The sequence below is a fragment of the Cibotium barometz genome, chromosome 41, assembly GCF_041138505.1.
Source record: "Cibotium barometz isolate CiBa-2024 chromosome 41, ASM4113850v1, whole genome shotgun sequence".
In the NCBI taxonomy this organism is placed as follows: domain Eukaryota; kingdom Viridiplantae; phylum Streptophyta; class Polypodiopsida; order Cyatheales; family Cibotiaceae; genus Cibotium; species Cibotium barometz.
The window spans coordinates 31,669,194-31,681,302 of NC_141086.1; the positions used below are offsets into that span (position 1 = coordinate 31,669,194).

A 12,109-nucleotide genomic window follows, 5' to 3' on the forward strand; every position below is an offset into this window, starting at 1 on the left:
GAGGATGACCTTGTGTTGCCTCCCATATCTCTTTTAAGCCATGAGTGCTCTCCTGACCAAATTTCTAAGGAGACTCTCAGAATTCAGCGGAGCCATTAGGGTAACCTTTCATTGGCTTGTTTTTGTTTGACTGGCTATATTAAAGCCCTCACCCATATGTATGGCCTTTGTCAATTTTTTTCTCTGGGATATGCAACGCGTATGTCTTCATGTTACTTGAGGAATTTTGGCAAATAGAGGTGATATCAGCTGGGTTCTTTTGCAGAGGTATGCTGGCATTTGATCTTATCCAAGATGGACTTTATGATCTTCAGGTTCATATCTATCGCGTAAATATTTCAAATGGTAGATGTTCTCATTATTACTCAGGAAACATGACACATTCGTGTTTCCATATGAATGTGCAGATACATGACTTGCCAACAATTCTTCCATTCAAGCGTAGTGTCCACAGCATATATTGCAGCCATGCAGTTCTTTCCCATAGAATACAGGTAAATTTAAGTCATCTTCTATCACACTTGTTTTTTTCCCCCTGAAAAAAACACTTTCTTTATGAAGTATAAAAAAGATGTAAAAAGTCAAAAGACGCAAAGTACAAATACAGCATGCAAAGCATGGAAAATCCGTAAATGTGCTTGAAGCACCAGGATAAGCCAAAAGAAGTCTCAGGGAAGAGAGGGCAAGTCTTCTATTCTATGAGAAAGGTCTTTCTCTTATCTGTAACCATGTACTCTGCTCCAACTAGCGATCAAAGTATGAACAATATCACCACAAATGCAGCAAAGTATTTGTGAGGTATGTATTACATTTGGGAGAGCTGTAAACTGTGGTACAACAGTATCACCCCAAATGCAACAAAGTGTATGTGATGGGATGTATTTGAGTGCTCTCAATTGCATCTGTGCATTTTGGTTTTTATTTTTGCAAGAAAGAGACTTCCATTAAGTATGAAAAAGACGTAGAAAAGTCATGGCTGTAAACCGGAAGAGAATAGAATCACCCCAATATGTAAGGTGATTTCAACCACTGAGAAGCATCATGATGCCATGAGAGACTTGTGGGACTCGAGGTAAAGAAAATGCCATGGTCCCACTCCCTCATAAATATAACGCTGTGTGGCTAAAAATAGAGGCTGATAATGTGTGCATATGTGTGCATGGCGTGTGTGAAGGTTTTACTTTTGAGGGCGTTGCCAGGTGTAAAGGGTGGACGGTATTGGCTTTGAGCTTGTTGCAGGCCTGTCGGGTGAGAGGTCAGATGGAGATGGTATCAGCTGCTCGGCCACTTGAATTGTGTATGCGTCCGCATGGACAATGGGCACTTGGAAGGTCACATTGAAGGTATGTGGAAGTAAGGGCAATAAAGATAAGGGGGTGATGTGCCATGGGCATGGTGTGAAAAGAGAACATGGTGGCCTTTTTTTTTTTCAAAATAAAATAAATAAAATGGTGAACGTGGCCTTCTTCTGGAAAGGTGGCGTGGAGATTGGAGCTGCTGCCAACGCACAGTTCTGGAAGCTGGCGAAATGGGGAGCGGGCGCAGCTGAACAAAAAAAAAGGAGAGAGGTCGTGTTGTAGCAGTGGGAGGACCTCACTGGGTTGCTGCGCAGGGTCGTGTAGAGAGCTGGTGTGTGTGGATTCGGCTGGGAGCCGACGGGGAAGAGAGCCCCACTGGTGTTGTGTGGTGGCTAGCTGCAGCCCACGGGAGTACACAGACGTGAAGGGAAGTAGGCCGTGTTGTTTGAGTGGAGGGGGGCCTCGAGCGTAGCAGGGGGCTGCAGAGAAGGCTCTGGGGCGCTGGTGCTTGTGTGGTGGCTGGAGCAGCCGCTGGTGATTCTGTTGGGAGCAGACAGGGAGAGAGGGCCGCTGGTGTGCGAAGGTCACTGGGGTGCTGCAGCAGACAGACGGGCCTTGTAGAGGGGGGGCCTCGAGCGTAGCAGGAGGCTGCAGAGAAGGCCTCGAGCGACTGGCAGGTGCTACTGGTGTAGTGAGCGAAGGCAAAAACAGCTGGCAAGGTCTGGCGCAGCTGCAAGATAAAGCGAAGGGATTAGGAGCGCAGAGAAGTGGTAAAGCAGAGGGTGGTTGAGGCCCTCTGGCGTAGCTGCAGGACAGGCTAAAGAAGCAAGTGTGGAGCGCAGCTGTGGCTATCAACGGAAGGCAACGGGCTGGGTGTGTGGCAGTTGTATAGAGGCTAGGCCCCCCCCCCCCCCCCCCGTTTGTGAAGGGCAAAGAGCACAGAAGCCGCCGTGGTCAACTGGGCTGATAGGTGACCGGCTCTGGTGCGAGTTCATAGATGAAAGCTGGCGACAGTCGTGAAGGGGTTTGAGACGGGCTGGTGATAGCTGCAGTGGAAGCAGCTGCAGGTTTGTGCGAGACGAAGTGCTGGCAGGTAATTCTGCAGACAGAGAAAACGAGAAGAGGGAGCCACCTTGGTGTTGTGGCTTGGTCTGGATAGTGGGCTGGTTGTCAGGTTGGCGACAAAGAAAGTGGTTGCTGTGGTTTGCTTTGAGGACTGGCAGTCTGCTGATGGTGTAGGGGAGAGTGGTCTTCAGCTGAGGAGCAGAGCAGAGAACGAGAAGGTCGGCTGCAGAGAAGCAAGGAGCGAAGGGATTCGGAGCGACCAGGAGCTGGAGAGGGCTGATTGCGAGCGGGTGCTTGATGAAGCTGGTGTCTGGGATATTTTGGGATATCCAATTCTGTAAAGATGAAGGTCCTTTCTGAAAAATAAGTCTTGTTCATGCTCTTTGGTCTGGTGTTCTGGTGTGTTTGCATGCGTGTGTGGAAGTGTGGCATGCTATAAGGGCGTAAACAGCTTTACCGCTTCCGTGCCATCACTTTTTGGTGCCTCCACAGAGGACCAGATTTCCTCTGGTTTGTGAAAGAAGACAGGGGCTGTGTGAAACAAGATTTTGGAAATGGCTTAGGATTTTCCGCAGTATTGGGGATTGCCACAGGAGAATGCAACCAGGTTTTTGGAGAAGATGGAGTTTACAGCTTTGATGAAAGACAGGGCAACCCCGGAGATCCTTTCTCGGATTTTGACTTATTGCTTGCAGGGTGATGCAAAAGCATGGCTGCAGATGTTTATGACTGCACACAGGAATATTCATCAACAGGATCCTGAGTACCGTGTAGTCAGAGCTACATTTTTGGCAAAGTTTGTCCATGTGAAGAGTCCGAATGAGGTGTGGAAGGAGTTGTGTAACATTCAGCAGAAGAACGGTCAGGATGTGGATCAGTATTTGATTGAGTTTGGTAGACTGTGGAGTCTATGGTGTGAGGCTCTGATTCCTGAAGTACCCCCGCAGATGATAAAGAGAGACCGATTTGTGGCTGGTCTGGAGCCAACGATTCGTCTGAAGGTGGAGCTGAAGAACCTGGATAGCTTTGAGGAGGCTGTCAGAGTTGCTCGAGAGAAGGAGTGGAAGATGAAGCGTCTGAGGTAGATGGGAATGCAGGAAGAGCCAAGGAGGTTTGTGAAGATGCCAGAGATTGAGAGTATGCATCCTGGAAGAAGAGCTGCTGTTGTTCCTAAACAGGAGGATTCTTTGAAGAGGGAGGTTCATGAAGCAGTGGAGCTCATGAAGTCTTTAAGCGTGAATTGGATAGAGTCTGCAGGAAGAGGAAGAGGTATAGGTGATATGGAAAGGAAGACTGATGCATCATCTGGTTTTGAAGGGAATTCAGCAGATATTGGAAGAAGGAGAGGGTATCCGTGTGATGTGCAATGCCGGAATTGTGGTGAGTGGGGTCATATCAGTCCGCAATGTGAGAGACCAGCCAAAGCTAATGGTGGCATATATCAATTGTCTTTGGGAATGAGTGATAAGGTGATGGGCCCTAATATGCAGGTGAAGCAAGCAATTCAGCCCAATGTTTGTGAAGCCCATAAGGTCACATTTGGAGAGCAGGATATGGGACAGATTAATCTGTTGGGAATGGAGAAGGGTGAGGTTTTTGGAATCAGCCCTGAAGAGCTTTTAGGAGGTGAGGAGGAGGAGGATGGGAGTATTGATGGAGCTGTGGATTGTGAAAGTGATGCTAGTGCTGTGGAGCCTGATGAGTTTGAGCATGGATATGACTTGAATGATCTCTTTGATTCAGAAAAGAGTAATGACTTGCAGGTGCCAGTACTTCAGCCAGTCAAGGTGGAGTGTGATGATCAAGGTGTTACTAGTGAAGATGCTATGGATGGAGTATGTATGGATGATCCGGGTGATGAGTTGGATATTGCAGCCTGTGAGAGTGTGGATGATGAGTTGGACTGTGTACTTGATAGTGCACTACATGATTTGTTGGAGTTGGCTTCCTTGGAGAAGACTACTTGCATGCCAGTTGTGCAGCAGGAAGAGAGTGATGGTGTGACTGATGATGAGCTGGATGCTCCTTTGGATGATGACGTGATGGATTCTGGATGTGCGGTTGCTGATCATAAGGTGTGTGTTCCTTGTCATGCCCAAGAGAATGAGTCGGTGGTTGTGAGTGGTGAGGATGCATGTGAGGCTATTGTTGTTGGTCAGGGGGACCAAGATGCTTTGCCTGGGAGTTTGGGGAGCTTGGACTTGGTAGGGATGCCTGTGCAAGATGTGGAGAATCTTGCAGGATCGCCAATGGTCTTGAAGCTGGAGAAACTGCAGGAAAGCGACAATGATGAGTCTACAGTGCATGAGGTTGCTGTGTGTGATGTTGATGGGCTGAAAGGAAATGGGTCAACAGTGGACACACCACATGTGGATGCTCAGCATATGGATAAGTGGTTTGGTTATAGTCCTTGTTTGGCAGTTTGCCCAGAGGAAGGGTTGGAAGCCAATGATGTGGGCTGTAAATTGAGCGACCATGAGATGGGAGTTGATGATGAGATGTGTCTTTTATCAGTATATGATTATGAATGGGAGTCAGGTATGTCAGAGGGGAGTACAGGTGAGGAGTGGTGGTTTCCGTCACAAAACTATGTGAGCTGGTATGGAGGAGGAAATGGAGTAGAATATGGTGATGAGGCCATATATAAAGAGCCAAGGGGGTTGCTGAAAGTGGAAGGCTATGGCAGGGTGTATCAACGGTTGTTTGATGGAGAAAAATGCTTGAAGAATTGGAAGGTAGAAGCACCGAGGTTTTTGTTTGATCCAGGAGGATAAATGGTTTCTGTTAGTGCAGCTGCTGGACATAAATGTCTCAGCAGAAGTAAGGGGGTTGCTAAATATGTGTGGCTAAAAATAGAGGCTGATAATGTGTGCATATGTGTGCATGGCGTGTGTGAAGGTTTTACTTTTGAGGGCGTTGCCAGGTGTAAAGGGTGGACGGTATTGGCTTTGAGCTTGTTGCAGGCCTGTCGGGTGAGAGGTCAGATGGAGATGGTATCAGCTGCTCGGCCACTTGAATTGTGTATGCGTCCGCATGGACAATGGGCACTTGGAAGGTCGCATTGAAGGTATGTGGAAGTAAGGGCAATAAAGATAAGGGGGTGATGTGCTATGGGCATGGTGTGAAAAGAGAACATGGTGGCCTTTTTTTTTTCAAAATAAAATAAATAAAATGGTGAACGTGGCCTTCTTCTGGAAAGGTGGCGTGGAGATTGGAGCTGCTGCCAGCGCACAGTTCTGGAAGCTGGCGAAATGGGGAGCAGGCGCAGCTGAACAAAAAAAAAGGAGAGAGGTCGTGTTGTAGCAGTGGGAGGACCTCACTGGGTTGCTGCGCAGGGGTCGTGTAGAGAGCTGGTGTCTGGGAGTGTGTGGATTCGGCTGGGAGCCGATGGGGAAGAGAGCCCCGCTGGTGTTGTGTGGTGGCTAGCTGCAGCCACGGGAGTACACAGACGTGAAGGGAAGTAGGCCGTGTTGTTTGAGTGGAGGGGGGGCCTCGAGCGTAGCAGGGGGCTGCAGAGAAGGCTCTGGGGCGCTGGTGCTTGTGTGGTGGCTGGAGCAGCCGCTGGTGATTCTGCTGGGAGCAAACAGGGAGAGAGGGCCGCTGGTGTGCGAAGGTCACTGGGGTGCTGCAGCAGACAGACGGGCCTTGAAGAGGGGGGGCCTCAAGCGTAGCAGGAGGCTGCAAAGAAGGCCTCGACTGGCAGGTGCTACTGGTGTAGCGAGCGAAGGCAAAAACAGCTGGCAAGGTCTGGCGCAGCTGCAAGTGGCTTGGTCTGGATAGTGGGCTTGGTCTGGATAGTGGGCTGGTTGTCAAGTTGGTGACAAAGAAAGTGGTTGCTGTGGTTTGCTTTGAGGACTGGCAGTCTGCTGATGGTGTAGGGGAGAGTGGTCTTCAGCTGAGGAGTAGAGCAGAGAACGAGAAGGTCGGCTGCAGAGAAGCAAGGAGCGAAGGGATTCGGAGCGACCAGGAGCTGGAGAGGGCTGATTGCGAGCGGGTGCTTGATGAAGCTGGTGTCTGGGATATTTTGGGATATCCAATTCTGTAAAGATGAAGGTCCTTTCTGAAAAATAAGTCTTGTTCATGCTCTTTGGTCTGGTGTTCTGGTGTGTTTGCATGCGTGTGTGGAAGTGTGGCATGCTATAAGGGCGTAAACAGCTTTACCGCTTCCGTGCCATCAACGCGCTTTGCCTGCGCAGAACGAGAGGACGTCTGAATACGAGCCCAAGTAGCCATGAGAGTATGGATGATGTCACCCCATATAGTACTAATGCACTGAGACCCAAAAATCTGGACACCCTCAATAGCCTCCATGCATCTAGCTCTCTAGATCTGCCATGCTGTAATACTGGCAACAATCTCCCAACTAGTGTTAATCCTCTGTCTGAGGGGTGTAAATCAGAGTGAGGGAAATCTTGCAATAAACCATGCTGGGCAATACCTCTACGAATGAAAATAGGAGAGTCTGTATCACTGCCCTCATAAAAAAGCTGCAGACCGGATTGGGAGAGCCAAGCCACTGTCCCCCAAGTCACGTGCATGGCGCGGCCACTCAATTTGCCCATAAGTTGGGCTATAGAAACCCAAATCTGCTGTGCGATGTTGCATCCCCATAAACAATGTTGTACAGTCTCAGAATCTGCCGCACATCTAGGGCAGGTAGGTGCTACACCGAAAACTGATCCCTAGTGATTGGTGGGGAGACCACCATGTAAAAATAACCAAAAGAAATGAGAGATCTGGCTCCTTCTGTATGAATGCCAAAGCCTATGCCAATATCTACGCTGTATCATTGGAGAGATATCATAAGTCTCCCAATGAGGCCTGAGAGTAGGGATCCTATGCTTCTATCGAGTGAGGAGAAGCTTGGCATTCCGGACGTGAAATTGAAAAAGGGAAGGCTTTTCAATGGATTGAAAGCACCAATCCACTCTCACTCTCCTGGATCCCATTGAAGATATCTGATAGGACTACCGCCATCTAACCATAAACACCAAGAGCCATGAGTCACTATCTGAGGAGAAGGGTCAATGAACCAATGCTTCTCCGAACGACCAACAATCCTCACTAGACTAAGCCTAGTATTTGGGATGATCCCCTCCATGCTACATCTCCTCAATCTCCCTCCACGCATGATAGAGTAGATGATGCAATGACCTGTAGAGGTATGTCTATCCTCCTCGCGCGGGAGAGCAATGACCTGTAGAGGTCTGTCTATCCTTGAAAAGACTCCCAACCAACTCCGATTTTAGTCTCCACGAAAGGTCCCAGGGAGCCACTCATGCGGAATAGCTGCATCAATCTGATCAATACGTATGCGAGAGCCCCTAAGATGCTGAATGGATGTAGCTCTCCGATCCTCCAGAAGACTCTTAAAGTTCTTCCAAGCAAAAACTGTGTATGCACATCTCTCCCATCCTGACCACTGCGTGTAACAAGATACACCAAGTGGCCAACCGGCCTCATCCTCCCTGATGAACTCATTCCACATAATAGGTTGTCGGCCAGCCTCATCCAAAGACCTCGGACCCCCGTACCTGCCCCTTCACCCACACTCCTTATGGAGCACCCTAACCCCTATGCAGCTCTTGCCTCACAGGATGTTGATCCTTTTTTGGAGGATGAGGCCTTGCAGGCACATGATCTGGATCCCTCACAGGAGGATGCTGCATTACAGTTATTTCCAGGATGATTGCACCCTTGAGGATGATGTTGCACATTCGCATTGTCATGGTACCTCTCCAGTTCTGAGGACTAGCCTTGGCTTTTCCCCGGAGTGGGAGAGAGAGGTAAGGTTTACATCGTCAGATTTTCCCTCCCTTACCTATGCGAGATGTACTTCTGCCTCTAAAGGGGGTCCTTCGTCGACCACGAGATCTGGTCGTTCCTACTCTGAGTCCTTTTGGACACAGATGGGTGGCAGATGTAACATACATTTCTTTGCTTCTCACGGCCCATCTCATGCGAGAGATAGTGTCAGGCAGTTGTAGGATTCACATGGCACTCTTCACTCAGATCCTCTCATGGTTAGACAGATTGCCACCGATGCTTATGTTCCTTCCGGGTAGCACTAGAGGAGTTCTGTTTGGCAGCAAGGGCACTCATTAATTGGCACAAATCTGTTGGTTTTTGGGTTAGTGATTCACCGAGAGTTGATTGGGGTGCAGAGCTTGGTTTTACTTGGATCAGCAGAGGATGTACTGCTAGATATTTGGGATGCCAAGTTGGGATTGATATTATTCCTACACAGCAGTTTGCTCCGGTACTTATGAGTATCCGGAAGAAGCTCCTCCATTGGAGCTCCAGGAGATTAGCTTTAGCCTCGAGAGCTTTGGTGGCTAATCAGGTTTTGCTTGCCTCAGCTTGGTTTATTGCCTCTTGTTGGTGCTTCTCTTGTGCGTGATTTGGCCAATTGCGGAGATTGATCCACAATTTTCTTTGGTCGGGCTTGGATGGCACCTCAGACACTCTTGCCAGGATAGCTTGGCTCATAGTTATTCAGCCCAAAAGAGAGGGGGGCTTGAATATTATCGATCCGGATGTTCAATGCAGGGCGTTGCTTTGCAAACTTGCGGTCAGAGGTTTCCTACCAGGCACTGAGCCTTGGAAGGATTTTTTCTTGTCTCAAATTTCCAGATGTACACCCAGGCTCGGGAGAGACTGGATGCCCAACACACGTTTTTTGTTCACAGAGGCTGATATTAGGGCACCGTCTTCCCCTCTTATTGCAGCCATTGTCAGAGCATGGAGAAGCATGAGATATTTTTTGCGACAAAGGCTTCCTAGGTCTTTAGACGAGGCTGACCGACAACCTATTATGTGGAACGAGTTCATTAGGGATGAGGCTTGTCGGCCACTTGGTGCATCTCGTTATATGCAATGGTCAGGATGGGAGAGATGCGCATACATAGTTCTTGCTTGGAAGACCTTTAAGAGTCTTCCGGAGGATCGGAGAGTTGCATCCACTCAGCATCTTAGGGGCTCTCGCATTTGTATTGATAAGATTGATGCACCTATTCCACATGAGTGGCTTTCTGGGACCTTTCACGGAGACTATCATCCGAGTTGGCTGGGAGTTTTTTCGAGGATAGGCATACCTCTGCAGGTCATTGCTCTGCTAGGCCAGGAGGATACAGATTTCCTCATGTATTCTATCATGCCTGGTGGGAGATTGAGGAGATGTAGTATGGAGGAGATCATACCAAACACTAGGCTTAGTCCAATGAGGATTGTTGGTCGCTCGGGGAAGCACTGGTTCATTGACCCTTCTCCTCAGTTAGTGACTCATGGCTCTTGGTGTTTGTGGCTATATGGTGGTAGTTCTATCAGATATCTTCAGTGGGATCCAAGAGAGTGGGAGTGGATTGATGCCTTCGATCCTTTGAAAAGCCTTCCTTTTTTCAGTTTCACTGCCAGCCTTCTCCTCACTCGACAGATGCATAGGATCCCTACTCTCAGGCTTCATTGGGAGAGCTATGATATTTCTCCAGTGATACAGCGCATACAGCGCATATATTGGCATAGACTTTGGCACTCATATAGAAGGAGCCAGATCTCTCATTTCTTTTGGTTATTCTTACATGGTGGTCTCCCTACCAATCAGTGGAGATCAGTTTTTGGTGTAGCACCTTCCTGTCCTAGATGTGCGGCAGATTCTGAGTCCGTACAACATTGTCTATGGGGGTGCAGCATTGCATTGCAGATTTGGGGTCCTGTAGCCCAACTTATGGGCAAATTGAGTGGCCGAGCCATGCATGTGACTTGGGGGTCAGTTGCTTGGCTCTCCGAGTCCGGTCCGCAACTTTTTTATGAGGGCAGTGGTACAGATTCTGTTTTTTTCATTCGTAGAGGTATTGCCCAGCATGGTCTATTGCAGGATGTTCCTCACTCTGATTATACACCCCCTAGACAGAGGATTGACACCAGTTGGGAGATTATTGCCAGTATTACAGCATGGCAGATCTGGAGAGCTAGATGCACGGAGGCTATTGAGGGTGTCCAGATTTTTGGGTCTCAGTGCATTAGTACTATATGGGGTGATATCATCCACACTCTTATGGCTACTTGGGCTCGCATTCAGGGGCCCTCTCGTTCTGCGCAAGCGAAGCGTGTGATATTTATGCAGGAATGGGACCATGGCATCTTCTTTTCCTCTAGTACCACAGGTCTTACATGGCATCATGATGCTCCTCACTGGTTGAAATCACCTTACATGTTGGGGTGATTTCTATTAAGTATGAGAAAAACATACAACAATCACAACTATAAGCCGGAAGAAAAAAGACCTAGGAGGTCTTTGTCGCAAAAATGGTCTCGTTCGTCTCCATGCTCTGATAATGGCTGTAATAAGAGGGGAAGATTGTCACAAAATTTCTCACAACTTCTTTTTTCTAGTGTTCATGTGTGGCATGTGGGCCTGACATGACATACATGTATGGTTGGTGCCTGACATGGTGTGTCTGTGTCGCATATGGAGCCTGATATGACAGTACATGTATGGCTCATGGAGCCTGACATGATAGTACATGTGTGGCTTGTGGGGCCTTACATGGTATACATGTATGGAGCCTCACATGATGTGATTTTCTAGGACTAGCTATCCTATAGATTTTCTGTATTTATGTTCTGGGAAGGTTCTGGAAGGATCATGAGCCCTGGACATTTTAGCTGATACAACTGAGCAGATGGGTGTTTCTTCCAGTCTAGCTGCATTCATGTGTGTGCATGACTTTGATTTAACTTTAGATGAATTGTCTTGTTTGCATGGACAATGCTTGAGATTTCTGCTTGCATTGTCCATGGGGCTATGGACTCCTAGGCACCCTATGGACACCGGTTTAGAACTGACACGTGGTCTACATGTGTTTTGCAGGTGGTGTCCCCAACAACCCAATTTACAGCTTTACGTTTTCACATACTAATAATTATGGGTGCAAGTTCACACACACTTACAAGTGGCCGGACAACTTATAAGTTGTACACACAAGATAGGACTTATTTAATACACGTGGCGGCCAAAAGACGGGCTCTCGACAATATTTGGGCAGCTATTACTGGCAGGGAGCCTCTATTATTGAGAAAAACTCCAAATTTGAGGAAGGCGCTTGCTTTTCAGGCATGAGGGCTGGTCGACTGGTTTTCAGCCTGTTGACAGCCTACTATAGCTATCTTTCATGACAGATGTTGACCAGATGCATGGTAGATGGCTCTTGGTGTTTGTGGCTCTCCGTTTTGGAGACTCTTATGTAAATTTACCAAAAAAAAAAAAAAAGTTTGTGGCTATATGGTGGCAGTCCTATCAGATATCTTCAGTGGGATCCGGGAGAGTGGGAGTGGATTGATGCCTTCGATCCTTTGAAAAGCCTTTCTTTTTTCAGTTTCACTGTTCGGAATGCCAGGCTTCTCCTCACTCGACAGATGGATAGGATCCCTACTCTCAGGCATCATTGGGAGAGCTATGATATTTCTCCAGTGATACAGCACAGATATTGGCGTAGAATTTGGCACTCATACAGAAGGAGCCACATCTCTCATTTCTTTTGGTTATTCTTACATGGTGGTCTGCCCACTAATCACTGGAGATCAGTTTTCGGTGTAGCACCTTCTTGTCCTAGATGTGCGGCAGATTTTGAGTCCGTACAACATTGTCTATGGGGGTGCAGCATTGCACAGCAGATTTGGGGTCCTGTAGCCCAACTTATGGGCAAATTGAGTGGCCGAGCCATGCATGTGACTTGGGGGGCAGTTGC

At 48.2% G+C, this 12,109-nt stretch overlaps 1 protein-coding gene across 2 annotated transcripts in view; it reads left to right on the top strand.

The window, feature by feature from the left end:
• Window positions 1-267: 267 nt before the first annotated feature.
• The window catches only part of LOC147614863 (uncharacterized), a 59,766-nt gene continuing 47,924 nt past the window's right edge, over window positions 268-12,109 (top strand). For both annotated transcript variants that reach the window (XM_086780185.1, XM_086780184.1), the window contains exons 1-2: window positions 268-314; window positions 408-494. In XM_086780185.1, coding sequence (XP_086636311.1) covers window positions 270-314; window positions 408-494 — 132 coding nt within the window. In that variant the 5' untranslated portion in view covers window positions 268-269. The remainder of the gene's footprint in view (window positions 315-407; window positions 495-12,109) is intronic.